Here is a 17,189-nt window from a genome sequence, read left to right as displayed (position 1 = left end):
TTGCATCTGCTTATCGCAATCTAATCAACACAATTATTGCCACCTCAACATGCTTCACTTCAGACCATGTACAGAGACTTCAGGTGTGGAATGAAAACCCTTCAGCTTCATTACTCAGGTGAGACCTTTCCTTTCATAGTATTCTCTAATTCCATCCCAGGTGGTTCACTTTCTAACAAAGTCCCAAAAACTAAATATAGACCAGGTTCTGTGAGAGAGAGCATATGTTCACACGTACCCATAAACTAGTGAAAAATATATACCTGAAAGCAGAAGTACACTAGAGTTTGCAGTGAGTACCCCCCAACACTTCCTCTCTACTATTCCGACCTTTGTGTCCAAGGCATTGCTCAACAATTTGTTTGGCTTTGTACGTTAACTCTCCTTTCAACCACCAGGTTCCTGATGCCATCAGGATGCTGGCCAGGCTTCCCTGGACTGAAGACCCCACCGACGTGCCCTGGAGCTCCACTTCCCCAGAGACCCACCCTACTAGGGAAAGAGAGAGGCAGACTGGGAGTATGGACTGACCAGTCAATGTCCATGTTCAGCGAGTAAGCAATTTCAGAAGCCAGACCTTCCACCTTCAGTAACCCACAAGGACCCTGGGTCCATGCTCCCAGAGGGATAGAGAATGGGAAAGCTATCGGGAGGGGATGGGATATGGAGATTGGGTGGTGGGAATTGTGTGGAGTTGTACCCCTCCTACCCTATGGTTTTGTTAATTTATCCTTTCTTAAATAAAAAGTAAATTAAAAAATAATAATGATATGAGCTAAAGTTTTTAAATGCAACAAAATTATGATATGTATCTAGGTTTACTAGAAAAAATAATTAAGCCTTAGAATTTCAGTTTTACTTATTACTAAAATGGAGTAATTTCATACTTTTGCCATGGAAGCAGAAAACTGCAAAATGATTAATATGGTATAAACTATCTATGAAGAACTCTAAAAAATATTATTCTTTTTTTGTAGTTCTGTTATTACTGTGATGATAATCATAATCACAAGAAGGAGAAACTAAGTATCCATTAGCGTAAGGATTATTAATAATATGTATTTTATATTGCTCTTTGAATTTTGCGAAAGTTTAGTGCAAATACTGACTTAAGCTTGATAACATTGTCATTCTTTTAATTTTGGTCCATACTCGCAGAGGAATAAAAAATAGGGAAGCTTCCAATGGAGAGGATGGGATATGGAGCTCTGGTGATGGGAACTATATGGAATTGTATCCCTGTTATCTTAAGATCTTGTTACTCATCATTAAGTCACTAATAAAAATATAAAAGTTATTCTTTTATAATCTCAATATTTTATATTTTTCCGAGTGCCCAAATACTTTAAAGTATTTCATATATGGTGGCCCTATAGGTGACTTTGCTAGAAGAGTGCATTTCTTGCAACCTCAAGGCTTCAGGTTCAGTCTTCATCTTAACACACAAAATGGAGTGGTGTTGTGTAACATGTGAACTCAACCAGGTGTGCCACCACCAGGCCCCTTGGAGTGGTGTTCTGTTCTTTTCTCTCAGATTTTTTAAGTGGGGTTAATGGTTTACAGTATACGTGTTAACACATGGGTACAGTTCCTCATCTCCCCATGAAAAGTGTCTGCAAAACACTCTCATGTTCAACCTAAGTCATTCTCTTATTTGTAATAACGAACACATATTTTCTTATAAAACATTTTATATATTAAAAGTTTAAATCTCTGTTTGTATCCCACTTTGAGTCTAAATATTTTATTTCATCTTTCCTGATTACCATTATCTTCAACTTACAAAAATTATCTTAAAATGTAAACAAAGGGGCTGGGTGGTGGCGCACCTAGTTGAGTACACATGTTATAGTGCACAAGGACCCGGGTTCGAGCCCCTAGTCCCCACCTGCACAGGGAAAATTTCACGAGCAGTGAAGCAGTGCTGCATGTGTCTCTCTGTCTCTCTCCCTCTCTATCTCCCTTGCCCCTCTTGATTTCTGACTGTCTCTATCCAAAAAAGTAAATAAAGATAATTTAAAAAATTTAAAAATGTAAATGAAACCTGAAGTAATTTTTCCATTATATCAATATATATTGAATCTTTTTTCCTTCTTTTACTATTTTAATCATTTTATTTTAAAAAGCTGATTTAGGTCATTGCTATGGCAGGGGTATAGCTTCACTGTTCCCAAGATGGGTATCACCATACCTTACCTTCAAACCAACCATATCCTTTTCCACTGCAGTTGTTCTTATTTATCCAAAATATCTCACTGTGTTCATAAAATATTCTGTAACAGAGGCTTTCATTTTGACAATACATTGGTAGTTACATAAACGTATTTCCTATATAAAGTGTCATAGTGCAAGTTTCAAAATGGATCCACACAATTATAGGATTAAAAAAAAAAAACTACATCATCATCAACTCCATTTCCACCACCAAAAGACTATGTCCCGATCAGGTTTAGGTTCTTTGAATTAAAAGAAACTCAAGATTATCCTATATTAATATTTTTATTCATTTGTATTCCTATACATCTTCTTTGAAGTGAAAAAGGCTACTAGTATTTGTCTAGAATAAAGAGTACTATATATTAATTATTTGTTTGTGTGCAATGCAACCTTCATATACCTATCATACACCTGCCATGGCTACCAAACTGAGGGTTGTAATTATATTGCTTTCGGGGTTATTGCTGGGGCTCAGTGCCTGCACTACAAATCCACTGCTGCTCCTGGTGGCCATTTTTTCCTATTATTATTATTATGATGATTATTATTATTGCATAGGACAGAGAAATTGAGAAAGGAGGGGGAGACAGAGAGAGGGAGAAAGAAAGACACCTGCAGATCTATATCATTGCAGATGGGGAGCCGGGGGCTCAAATCAGGATCCTTGAGTTGGTCCCTGCGCTTAGCATTATGTGCGCTTAACCTGGTGCACCATTGCCCATCCAACTCTCATGCTATTCTATTTTTCCTTTGAAATTTTCAACTCTTTCCAGAACTATTTCCTGACAGCTCAAACACAAATTTACATCTTAGTATGTCTGACTAGTAAAACTACTTTTATTATTGACCACTTTTCCTTTTATGACTATTAGGGCATTTTAGTTTCTTCAGGGAGAAACTTCCTATGTTATTAACCTTGCCATGCTATTATGCTTAGTTTTATGCTAAGTTCTTACCTTGGGGCCATCAATCATTAGTTCTCCCACCAGAATAGAAAGGCATAGTTTATCAATTTCAGCAAATAACTAATGAATACGAATAATAAATTATCAAGCAGATGCAAATTTTTGAAAGGAATAGGGTATTTGAATTTTCTTACTCCAAAAAACCAATACAAATTCACATAAGAAGAATCAAATCTATCAAGTCATCTATTTTCAATTCATTGAAGATTTTGCTATCTTGCTTTTGAGAGACTGTGATTAGAAATCTATTTCTCCTTGTTCTTCAAATGTGCATCTATTTATAAAAGACTAACAACATAGTTACATTTGCAGAGCCCCAAACATTTAAAAATCTCCGATGAATTATTTACACAGCAGCTCCAATCAGCAACATACCTGACAGAGTTCCTAGTCAAAATGAAAGTGTACTGTGTAATGGTACCCAGGGAAGTTGGCCAACTCCCACTGTGAGGTTATAGACAGAACTAAGTCAGCACACATTGTTTGTCAGCACAAACATCAGAAGGAATCAGTTCCTTTGATCTTAGACCTCCACAGGAAGCTTAGATCTCAGAGAAATTAGATAAAAATGAATTTATAGCAGATATGTTTCCTAAGGCAGTCAGTAGAATGTTTGGGTTTTAGAGAAGGAAGAATAGCATCATAAAATATGAACTGCATGCCTCCTTCCCACCACCACCTTGTTTGTAAATTCCCATTAAAATGAAGAGATGGAATTTCAAATTGCCCCACCAAGCTCAATATAGAGACCCACTGGTAGGTTTGATAAAGTTTTAGGATAATTAGATAAAATATGGGGATTCATATCCCTTTTGTATGAAAAAGTGTATTTAGTTTATTAGGGTTCAGATTGAACCCAATCAGGTGTAATTTCCCCTAGCTCACTATCCTTAACATATCTAGACACCCAAAATTTCCTGGAACAATCAATATATGCAGTGTTTGTGATTTTTCAGTTTGGGTGTGCACTAGTCATTGCATTCTTTCACAATGAATTTTTCCTTTACCCTTTACTTCACACTCATTATTCATTTTTTCCTAGGTACTCATATTTGTGTTGTACTCAGTGCAGGAAGACTTAGATTTGGGATGGAAACCCCAATAAAATTTTCTGAACTTTCAAGTCAAAATGGGATGTAAAACAGAAAGACGGGCTAACATAAAGGATATGCTCCCTCAGTGCTTCTCACTTATCAATAAGGACAGTGGTTCTATCCATGTATTAAAGAAAGTATATGCACTAATCAATAAATGCTGCTGACTATGTTCTTTGTTGATACATTCATTTAACAAAGTATTTATTTTTAGTGACTGACAAATGGAAAGCTAATATATTTTAAAAGAAAAATGTCTCTAAATTCACACTGAATTTTATGTAATCTTTATTTTGATATTTTTGAAATACTCCTAGTAGCATATATGTTGTTTTTGTTATCACAGGGGCTTCCAAGCTGACTTTTTTTTTTTTTTTTTTTTTTTTTTTTAGATAGTGAGATACAAAGAGACAGAGAGGAAAGATATCATAGACCTATGGTAGGGGTTTGGCTGATAGCTGGATCATATGGCTAATTAGGTACTCTAGGTAAGCTATCTTATCAGATCATACTGGTATGTATCCATAACCTAACTAGATAATCTGGTAAAATAGCATATAGAGCTGTATTCTTCAGCAAGGGGCAAAAATGATGCTACCTTTTCCCCTAACTTAATATGGGTGTCTACATGTTGCCCACGGAAATTAACTGCATTAGTCAGTTCACAATGCCTGGGTGTTTTATTAAGGAACATTTTTTTACATAGTGCCTTATTAATAAATTATCAAGAATGAGACAAGGGACAGAGCTTCTCCAGAAGATTTTAGATTAAAAAGATGGAAGTATCAAACAGATCATTTTATCAGGACATCCAACTTAAAAATAGAAACATGTGTTATCAGAATCCTCTGCTAGGGATCATAGCAGATTTATCTCCTTATCTACTAACCTTCATCCAGATCTTAAGTGCAGCACTTCCAAGTCAAGTAATGAGGCATTTCTTGCTTTGGTTTGGACATTATTGCCAGTTACAAAACACCTAGTTATTGCTAAGTTTTAAATAAATAGAATTTATTTCATTATTTCCTTGACATTCAATATCCCTCTTCAATTCCTTTATAACTTTTGGCATTTGCTGTGATCAAGTGATTTTTCTGTTTCTCATAAGCGCTTTGCATCCTCTAACCACTACCAAAGGACAAAGCATATTGATCTAGTGAGACTGAGCATTTTCACTATCCAGTAAATTGACATTATAAACTGATCACGTTATGACTTTTACGAAAAAGCCTGTGAGTATCTAATATGGATGGTAGAGGATTGTGGTAGGAGGTGGAAAGAAAGGTTATACCATTAGCCTCTAAGTAAGTAGTGGATAAAGCAAACGTCTTACAATTCATAAGACCATGCCTATAACAATGATTATATGACTTAACATGTCATTAACACCAAGCTTATACTCTGATACAAGTTACTACTCATCTTTATAGCATTTATCTGACAATGAATGAGATTAGGTTTTTTTCCTCTTAACAAATACTGAATAAATATTTATCTTCTATTCATTTTGTATCTTACCAAGTGATTTCTCTATAGTTACTAAGAAGTTATATTAACATTATATCCTATATAAATTTCCAATGCAGTAAAGAAACAGAAATCAATATATTTAGTGAAAATAAAAGAGCATGTCCATGCAGAAAATTGATATTAAGGCAACAAAAACAAAATATATGTACAGAAAAAATTTAAAGATGGGGTGAATGCTAAAGGAGGGAAAGCATATCATTATCCTTAGTGACATGTTTAGTCTCTCTAGCTCCTAAGTCATATCACACTGTTTCAAATCCTGTTTGCTAAGGATTTTGCTTGTCTAGTTCACAGAAACACAAATTCAGAGAAATGGTAGGCTAGGAGTCTTGTTTTGACAAGGGCAAAGCATTAATCTGAGGCAAAAGCTTGTATTTTATTTTCCTGGCACCAGTACTAAAGGCAATTTAACAATATAGCAAACAAAATTGTCTAGCATAATATACAACATATGCAAATAATACAATGTGTTAAAAGTCTAAGTAAACAACAAAGCAGAGCTTGACTAAGCTGACTCATTTCTTGAGGGTTCTATAGTCAATCTAATTCATATAGTTGGTATTTGACAACTACATTATCTTCTTTCCCAACTGAATAATGTTGCCAAAATGGCAGCTTTGTAATAGCCAAAGGAAAGATTTTATGCCTATATGCTGGTTTTCCCTTCCTTTATATACAAATTCAAATGCGAAACTAGTAAATTTCTACATAGAAAAAAATACACATAACTGTCAAGTAGAATAACTGGCTAATAGCAAAGTGCATCATCTGGTTTTATATATTATCATGTTAGGGTATAATTCCCTTGATAATAACAAATAACAAAGAGGAAGTACACACTAAATTAACTCAGAAACTGATAACCCAGTAGACAGCGATGTTAAAGTTCACCTATCCTGGTTCTCTGAGAGGAATCATGCCAACTGTCAAAGCTTACCTTCTCTCATGATGGTATCTTCTTTCATAATATCTACTTGTGAGACTTGCTGTTTTGATGAGATATGGAGATGACTCTTTTGATCATTAATCTGGGGTTCAGTGATTTCTTCATTTTTAATTTCTATATTAATGAAGGAAGTAGTAAGTGCTTTGTTGTTCTGTTATTGACATTTTATCTTTAAATAAGTTTAGATTCATATGGGCTCTTTGGAATATAACTAAGGTGGGACTACTATCTACAAAACGGAGACTCCCCCCAACACTTCATCTGAACTATTCCAGCCTTTAGGTTCATGATTACTCAACATTTTTTGGCTCTATATGTTAAAAATTATAAAAAATTAAAAATATATATATATAAATAAAAGTAAATAATATATTAACCATACATCTAACAAATGCATTACTGTTATTTTAAATATGTCAATAAACAAATTTAATACTTTAATTTCTAATTTGGAAATACTGATACATTAAACACACAATGATACATATACGTAACATTGTTTAACAATTATGGAAATGGTAACATGGTCTGACGCAGATTTATAACTAAATCTGAGAATCATGTTTTACAAAGTTGATGGGGAAGTATATTTTATGACTATAAAGTAATTATTACTGATTTTAGAAATTTGAAAAACCTCATTAAGATATAAAAGGGTAAATATAATTAGTCATACAGTGGTGACTACTATAAAATTGTTTTTAAACAGTTCTAACTCTCTCTGTCTCTTTCTCTGTGTAGTCAAATTTTCACATACTCACAATTTTTGTGATTCAGAAACAACATTTTCATATTTTTACCTCATATAGAAAGACAGAAATAAAAGGAGAGACACCATAGTTCTAGAGAATCTCTTGGTGCCAAGTCAATCACAAGGCAAGGCATGTACTCTACACAGTGAATTATGTTCTGACTCAGTGTTTTTAAAGAAAAGGCTGTGTTTCCGGTGGGAATTTGAAGCTAGAAAATAAATTCACAGAATTGAATGTTAAAGAAAGAGGAAAATGAGAGAACTGACATATTACTAAATGCACAAAAGAACTGGGGGAAAAAGATGTGAAGAGATGGAGTGTGCAAAGATGAGTGGGAGGGCTCTGTGTGCCTGTTGATATTATTGGCTATAAAAAGAGAAATGGGAATTAAATAAACTACCTCACAGAATCAAGAAATTAAAAATTATGTAAGGTCCTTTCATTTTAAACCAGAAATACATACATCTATGGTATCAGATTCAAGCTTGGTTCAAGACAAAGAGTGGATCTGGTGGAATTTTACTTTTCCTATCATCTGTAAGAAGCCCAAATAGTAAATTGATTTTCCAGCATCAACCTACTTCTGATCTTTCTTTTGCCTTTCCTCATCTTGACTCACTGTTGCATTTTTAGTCCATTGGCCTCTCTCAAACGTTTCTTCCATTCATTTGATAGTATGAGAAGTATAATGTGAGTTTAATAATTAGTTAGTATTTTATTTACTTCCTTTCTCTCACTCTGAGAAAATACTAACAAGAAACTTTTTTTTTCCACAGAGTCTCCTTCCTCCAGTGATTTCTCTATGCTTCGAGTGTAAATAGATGATGTGCTTCTGGGTAAATATGCTGCTAGAGATAAAGACACCATTCTCTTCACTTTTCTGAAGAATAGGGAGTGGTGTCTATTTTTTTTTTAACCTCATCTTATGGGAGGTTGATTAGCAATGGAGCAAAATGTTTCAGAGTGGAATGTAGAAGAGGTTAAGTTCTTGATTTCTTCCTTGTGGGTGATTTGGGGAAAGTTACTTAGCTTTCACACTCCACCTCTCTAACATAGACATACTAAGAAGTACTCATTTTACAAGGTTGTTGTGAGTGTTAAATAAATCCATGTATCTGAAGTACTTAGAACCTGGTACATAATATTTAATAAATATGAGCTATCATAATTATTGCTATCATCATTTAAGATTAGGCAATTCTTGTCTCTATTGTATGAATTGAACATATTGGCTCCATTTGGTTTAATAAGCTGTAGAGACTCATAAAAATATCTCTTAGGGGGAAGACAGAAAATCATTAATATACTTTATACAATGGCATTTTTCCTAGATTTTTTCATTCCAGCAAAAATCTACATACTTCTGCTTTTGTTTCTCTTTAACCAGCAGCATACCAAACAGCAGAGAGCCAGCCAAGAAACCAGTGAACACAGCAAAGCAGCCAAAATGACGGCTGACTTCTCTTTCCTTGTTACAGGCAAGACAGTAAATGACCGAGATCGAGCTGTAAAATTGACCCCTGTAAAAAATTACAATAATAATATAGTAATAAATTACGGTTTTATGAAAATGATATACCTACAAGAATATATGTGGTGTGTACTGGGTTCAATAAGTATTTATGAAATTAAATAAGTGAATCAGTGACAAACCCAAGATATTTATTTCTAGAGAACTACAAGATTCCAGCAAAACATAGAATTGTTCTTTCCAATTTTATTAATTACTAATGTATGTGAATTTTCTTATTTTCAGAACTTCCTTCTCTACTTATGTAAAAATTTCATTCTTACATTCTACTAATTAGAAAAAGAACAATTTGGGGAGTCGGGCGGTAGAGCAGTGGGTTAAGTGAACATGGCACAAAGTGCAAGGTCCAGTCAGATCCCGGTTCAAGCCCCTGGCTCCCCACCTGTCAGGGAGTCGCTTCACAGGTGGTGAAGCAGGTCTGCAGGTGTCTCTGTCTCTCTTGCTCTCTATCCCCCCTTTCTCTCTCAATTTCTCTCTGTCTCTACCCAATAACAAATAAATAAAGTTTAAAAAGTTTTTAAAAAGAAAAGGAACAATTTTCTATAATATATAAAACTACTTTTTTTTGATGTGAATCCTATTTAAAATACAATACATTTTATTTATTTATTTATTTATTTATTTGACAGAGACAGGAAGCAATGCAGAACAACACAGTACCAACGCTTCATTCAATTCAATGAAGGAAGGCTCCAATCTGGGTTTTGCACATAACAGTATAGTGCACTATCCAAGTGAGCTATTCTGATGACAAATTCAGTATATTTTAAAACTTTGGTCATAATTATGGTGTAAAAAGCAGTACACAGAAGCAGGTACATGGAGAATATTACCCAATAATCAAAATAATCACCACTGATCACGAGAATCTGGTATTTGGTAAACTGCTGATTGAATAGTGGGGAGTAGATAGAGCTACACTAGCTAAGGGTGATGGGCCAAATTGGATAACTTCTAAGAATTTATATAAATCATTGACTTTCTCATAGACTGAAGAAATTTGTTTTCACTCCACTATTTCTAGAGCAAATAATCTATAAAAGAAGATTCTTCAGACACAAAAAATCCTACATACAAATGTTTATAGCATCTCAAAGTCATAATCACCAAAACCTTGAGACAAATATTCTTCAACAGGGAAATGAATGAATTAACTGTGGTTTATCCACATAGTAAAATACAACTTAGTCAAAGACAGAATAATAAAGATAAGCTAATAAAGTAAACGAAAGATGAAAGAGGGAGGGCGAGAATAATATTGAGAGAAGAAAGAGGGAGAGAAACATTTTACAACTAAAATGAACATCAAAGCAACATGCTAAATGAGAAAAGCCCATCTCTAAAGAGTATGTATATTGTGGGGGCTGGGTGGTGGCACACCTAGTTGAGCACACATTATAGTGCTCAAGGACCTGGGTTTGAGGCCCTGGTCCCCACCTGCAAAGGGAAAGCTTTGTGAGTGGTGAAGCAGGGCTGCCGGTCTCTCTCTCAGTCTCTTTTCCTTCCTATCACCCCTTTCCCTCTCAATTTCTGGCTGTCACTATCCAATAAATAAATAAAGATACAAAACAATAAAAGTGGAGAATAATCAGTGGTTGTAGGCCTTTGCAGTAGTGAGCTTGCACAATGTGAAGAGAGGAAAAGTATAAAGGAGATTTTTAGTAAATGTTTAATATCCTCATTATGGTTTATTTGGTTTGCCTTAACTACTGTGGAAATTAGAAGACAAAGTTCTTTTAAGTACCTGATGAGTACAGGGCAAAATATCTATCTCTGCAGGTGTTATTCAAAAACATATCCACTTAAAAACTCAAGCCACGGCATAATCCTTGGAAAGTTCATGGCTAAGGATACCAACATGTTTATGGACCTATTCTTACATTAGAATGTCTTTTTATAGGGTAGGGGTATAGCATAATGGTTATGCAAAGATGAAACTTTCATTCCTGAGGCTCTCAAGTCTCAGGTTCAATACCCCACACTGCCATAAGCCAGAGCTGAGCAGTGCTCTGGTAAAAAAATTAAAATAAAAATAAAAGATGTCTTCATAGGTATTAGAAGGCTATCTGCCTTCTAATTACATTAAATTAATATTTATATTCATATTACCTGAACTTTAAATATTTTCTATGTGAAAAAAAATCATCCAAAACTTTATCAAGATTTCTGGATAAAGGCTTTTGTTTGACTTAATATTTTATAAAGCCTTAGTTTTGCTAATTTGTATATGATTGGTAAATTGCAAATGTTATTTGTCTGATAGAAATATAACCTCAAAGATAATAATCATGCTACCCTCTATCTAGTTTATCAAATTTATCACAGAAAGTCTTGCTTGAATAGATGACATATAGCAAAAGTTCCCTTATGTCAAAAGTTTTATTGTTTAGATTCATTTATTAGTGAGTTAAGGAACTATTTGAAAAAAAACTATATATTCTCTTGAAAATAAGCTAACTTTTTGAAAAGCACACTATCATATTTGAGTCTAACTTTCATGAGAGAAAAATAGCATCTTGTCCTAACTAAAGATTTGTTCTTAGACTTATGATACCTTACATAAAAATTTTCTTTTGCCATTTACAAACTTAAGATGTTTAAGTTCAGTAATAATCATCACAACATACTTTCTAAAACTTCTCCTTATTATACCTGCGCATTAATTGTTCATGGTTGTATGTCTTAAATACTAGACTAATTCTCTAACAAAAGTTAATGATTTCTAATATGCAAATTTGATAATTTTCAGTTCCAGTGAGGTGTTAGTAATTTTAGAATTTTCACAGTTACACTTAGATAAAATTTTATTTCTTTTGTATTTATTTTATTGGACAGGCAGAAATTGAGAGGGGAAGGAGAGATAGAGAGACAGAGACACCTGCAGCCCTACTTCACCCCCCAACCCTTGCAGATGGAGACTGGGGGGCTCAAACTCAGGTCCTTGCACATTGTAACATGTGTGCTCAACCAGGTGTTCCACCACCCAAGATTTTATTTCTAGTAAACTACATCTGTGCATAACATGTTTAAAGCATTTTTCTAAGTGGAAAAAAGTATCATATTTCAGTTACTAAAAATGGTAAGTTTAATTTGCATTCTTTGACTTGTAAGTCATTGTTTCCCTTATAGAGAAATAAAAATAAATTGTATTCTTACTTCTTTTTCAGTAGGAGACATGACTTTATACCCCATAGAAATAATACAGGAGAGGGACCAGATTGTGGTGCACCTGGTTAAGTGCACAGTGCACCAGGACCTGGATTCAAGCCCTAGTCCCCACCTATAGGAGGAAAGCTTCATGAGGGGTGAAGTAGGGCTGCAGGTGTCTCTCTGTCTCTTTCCCTCTTTCTAATAGCACTTTCTAATAGCACTCTGCAGGTGTCTCTCTGTCTCTTTCCCTCTTTCTAATAGCACTCTTCTGTGGTTACTGTAGTACTCAGACCTTGGTTAACTGTATGGAGATACTCTTCTTCAAGGGTACTTACTTACCTGCCCCAAGAGTTAATCCTAGTGCTTTGTCAAGAACTGAATCAGATAAGCAGTTTATATAAATCTTATGCCTACAATGTTAATGTATGTATGCAAGAATGAGAGAGAGAAAAAAGAGATCAGAGCACCAAGGATTATGTGTACTGAATGTATCTCTCTGTAACTGAGTCAAGACATCAACGATTTCCATACTACTTATGGAAGAGGCATTGGCTAAGGATGGAAGGACTAAAAGATAAGATTTCATAATATTCAAATTCCCAGGACTCTGTTATAAACTTTATTTTTAAATTGATATAAAACAAGATATCAACAAATGTAATCATTTTTAAAAAGAAAAAAGCAAATTTTAACAAAAGTAACGTACATTTCTACTCTTACTTTTCAGAATATGTTGAGACTAATTTCTATGTGGGATCTTGTTTCTCACACTTAATGACATAACAAATAAATTTTTTTTCACTAAACTAGCATAGTTTCTTTCTTATTCATGGTAGAAGCCATTCCCATTATAAAGGAGAGGATCTACTTTTATTCCAAAAGAATAGGTAATAAAAGAACACTGTGATGAAGTTACCTGGAGGGGAAGTGACAGTAAAAATAAAGTGCCAATTTGACCCAGAGATCAGAACTGCCAAGTTGGAGAAGCTCACATAACCATCTTGAGTTTCTGCCTGAGTACACCCTAAAAGAAAAAAAATACAAAAAAAAAAAACACGCGTGTGTGTGCACACACACACACTAGATGTTAGTTACCTACATAAGAACCATTCTTTCATTTTCTCTGTAGAGATAAAATTTAAATTATAGAAAAAAGAGGTAATTGAAATTATCAGAGTTTTCTTAGACAAGTCTTGGTGGTAAACAGCCCAAGATATAATGATTAAATAACAATATCATTGTCTAGCATATACTGACATTTACTATACCAGGGATTGCAGTATATACATAAGTGAAAATAAAGTAAACAACAAAAGCTTGTGTGTATGTGTATATATATATACATACATATATATATGTATATATATACATACACATACACACAATATATATACATGAACACAAAACAGGCTTATGAAAGGATAGATTAATTGATACTGGGGTTAGAGCTCAAATCATCCAGATTTCAATTTCAATTATTCTCCATTACTAAATACTGACAATTTGACTATTAAATATTTCAAATCAGAAAGTCAATAACTTTTTTAAAACATCTTTTTCTTTTCTTTCTTTATTTATTCCCTTTTTTTGTTGCCCTTGTTGTTTTAGTGTTGTAATTATTATTGATGAAGTTGTTCAATAGGACAGAAAGAAATGGAGACAGGAAGGGAAGACAGAGAGAGGGAGAGAAAGACTCCTGCAGACCTGTTTCACCCCTTGTGAAGTGACTCTGCTGTAGGTGGGGAGTCAGGGCTTGAACCAGGATCCTTACTCTTGTCCTTGTGCTTCGTGCCACGTGCGCTTAACCCGCTGTGCTACCGCCCAACTCCCAAGTCAATAACTTTTTTAAGTAGTGAGTTTCTTTTTATGTTTCTGTTTAGTTTAATGGGTAGCAGAGTCATGCCTATAGATTAGGACCATAGCAATGCATCAATTTGTGGTTGCTATAAACTATCCTGATTTTAAAATATTGATGGCCTGGGTTATATTTAACTTATATAAAATGAAGAAAAGAGAAAAGGCTGGCATCTATTTATAAAATGAACTAAAAGAAGTTAATTCAAGATAACATTCACAATAATATTTGTTAGTCATCTGACTCTACTATTCTCAAATTTCTTTGCTAATTAAAAAGTGCTACATTTTACTCTGGAAATGTCATAATGGTTGCTATGATGGACAGTGAGTTAGAAGATAGAACTTCAAGTTTATAAATTGTTTAGAGATCTTAAAGGCTGAAAGATACCATAAAAATATGATGTGCTTAGTGTCAAACATTTTTCAATTCAATTATTTTTGTGAAAACATTGCCTTCCCGCATCAATTTTGCAGAGCTAACAAAAACTTCAGTTTTTGAAAAAATCTTTTTGTTCATCTCTTCAGAGTCTCAAAATAAATAAAATTCCCAGGAAAGATGGAAATAAATAAGCCAGGACTCAAATAAATGATAGGCACCCAAGATAAATGTAGTTTATACTCTTTAAAACCTATATGCATCAAAATTATGGTCAATAAACTCTTGCAAACAATGAACTGCAGAGTACAGATGTTCAACATGAAACTGTTTGCTGCAGTTTTTCCTTTGACAAATGTCCTTATTGTTCTCATTTTTGGAAGAACACAAAACAGCATTTAATCGAAATGTGTCCGTCGAGCACAGTGAGTCTGCCTCATTCAACAGCCGCCAAACTGCCTAATAGAAAGTGCTTTAGCTCCAAATGGGTTTGCTTTTTGCTTTAAATACCAGCTTGCCTCAGAGATCTCTACAAAGATTCCCATATATATCTATGATATCCTCAAATTTGAAGCATATGTGCCCCAAAGCTGAGGCAGTTGTTGCCAAGTACAGTACATTACTCCAGGGTTCATCATATCCCTAGAATGGGAATTGTAAAATATATAAATGTTATTGACAGGCTCTTTGATCAAGCCAGTATAAACAATATACTGACTGCAGGAGCTTGGGATGAGATGACATGTTGAGCTTGAAGGAAGATTGTAATTGATTACCGTGGATGCCACTTGAATGTAGTTCTTCAGGGTATATAGTTGATGAATCTACTTTTCACCCCAAATACCCTAACAACTCTCTTTCACACCTCTAGCTTTAAACACTTACAAACTGTTATAACATAAATGTTGAGATTATTTTTAATGTTGAAAATGTATTTTTCCTGAATTCAGTGACATAGTCTACCTGGCAGGGAACCTGCTTTATTTATTTTTTTTTTTTTTTAGCTTTTTTTCCTTTATTGGGGGATTAGTGTTTTACATTCAATAGTAAATACAATAGTCTGTGAATGCCTAACATTTCCCAGTTTTCCACATAACAATACAACTCCCACTAGGTCCTCTGTCATCCTTTTCCAAGACCTGCATTCTCTCCACCACTCACCCCCAGAATCTTTTACTTTGGTGTAATACACCAACTCCAGTCCAGAGGGAACCTACTTTATTATGCACATGATTCAGTCTTGAACTTGATTGAACTTGAACTTGAACATGATTCAGGTAAAGGATTCAGGCTGGCAGCACATGAGTATTCAAAAAAACTGAAATCTCTCTCTCTCTCTCTCTCTCTGTCTCTTTCCACAAATCATCCTGAAATGATGAATCTTTGATTATGACAATAAAACATACTTTTCCTATAATTTCTATAATTAAATATCTGGATGACCTTTCAATGGTCATTTTGAGTGTATAAATCAGATATTTGTTGACAGATTATAATCTCTTCTTTACTGAGAGAGACATTGAAAAAAATAATGTGAAGGTAAAGAGCATGATGAAAAATTTAAACTAGACTTATTTATATGTTTTTGGTATTTCTTTTTTCTTTTTCTCCAGGAAATACTTGGAATAAGTTAAGCAACTCATCATAAACTGTTTAAGTTCCATTCTTTCTGAATTTAAGAAGTGGTTCAAGATCATTTCATGATACATTCAATCATATAAAACGGTATCTCTCTTTCTCTCTCTCTCTTTCTCCCTCTGTGTGTGTGCATGCGCGTGTGAGTGTGTGTGCGACAAACGTATTCTAAAACAAATCCACACAGAAATGTTTCCCATTTCATACCAAAAGCAGTATGTGAGTGGAAGTAATATAAATCTAGTACTCATATGATATGGTCACCCATTGAGTTTCCCAAGGGTGACCATAATCATCCAGAGTGGCCATCTATAGTATGAAAGTAGCTTGGTGATAATAATAATAGATTAAAATAACAAATGGTTTTATAAATCATTCATGTGCATGATCACAATATGATTTATTCATAGCTAGTGAGATGATATCCTTGGGGTAACCAAAAGAAAAATAATGAAGGATTTTGGAGGTGGTCTATGTATGTCAGCAGTGGAGCAGAGGAAGGTATGGAGTCTGAGTAAGGTTAGGAATATGGGTACCTGAACTATACACATAAAAGGGTTAAACTATTAAGTTTTATATTATGTGCATTCGGCCACCATGATAGCTTTTTTTGAAAAAATACATGGATATAGGATAGAGTAGAAATAAGATACTGGGTACAGGTAAGCTTTGCTATAGACTGTACCCAAACAAAATCCAAGTGCTAAAACTTAATTTCCAAATGTGATGCATTTTGAGGTAACTAGATAATGAGATAAATGCTCTCATGAAAGCAATTAATGCTCTAATAAAATAGATCTTGGAGAGCATGCTCCCCATTTCACCTTGTAAAGACACAATAGAAAAGTGATTGTATCTAAGACAGGAAGAAGGTACTTGATAAATAACTGAATTAATTTGAGACTTCCCCAACCCCAAATGCCATCCTAGACTTCCCAGATGTAAGAAATATGAGAGGTAAAGTTTTGTGGCTATGAACTACCATCCAGAGGATAATATTTTCAGGAGCTTGAAAGAACAAAGATGGGTATGAAGTAAGGTATGCAGTGTGTGTAAGGCTTAGAGTGTGGACAAGTTGTAGAACAGTGAGATTAGTGAGAGAGCTCACTGGATAGGGTGAAAAGCAGAAATGAGTC

The 17,189-nt window shown here is 34.3% G+C and overlaps 1 protein-coding gene across 6 annotated transcripts in view; it reads right to left on the bottom strand.

Moving 5' to 3' along the window:
- The window catches only part of PKHD1 (PKHD1 ciliary IPT domain containing fibrocystin/polyductin), a 617,401-nt gene that overhangs the window by 15,753 nt on the left and 584,459 nt on the right, over positions 1–17,189 (bottom strand). For all 6 annotated transcript variants that reach the window (XM_007516520.3, XM_060190048.1, XM_060190049.1 and 3 more), the window contains 3 exons: positions 13,102–13,209; positions 8,866–9,024; positions 6,744–6,866 (listed from right to left, as the gene is read on the bottom strand). In XM_007516520.3, the coding sequence (XP_007516582.1) occupies positions 6,744–6,866; positions 8,866–9,024; positions 13,102–13,209 (390 nt within the window). The remainder of the gene's footprint in view (positions 1–6,743; positions 6,867–8,865; positions 9,025–13,101; positions 13,210–17,189) is intronic.

Source organism: Erinaceus europaeus, chromosome 4 (genome assembly GCF_950295315.1).
Source record: "Erinaceus europaeus chromosome 4, mEriEur2.1, whole genome shotgun sequence".
Lineage (NCBI taxonomy): Eukaryota > Metazoa > Chordata > Mammalia > Eulipotyphla > Erinaceidae > Erinaceus > Erinaceus europaeus.
This window is presented reverse-complemented; position numbering and strand designations above follow the sequence as displayed.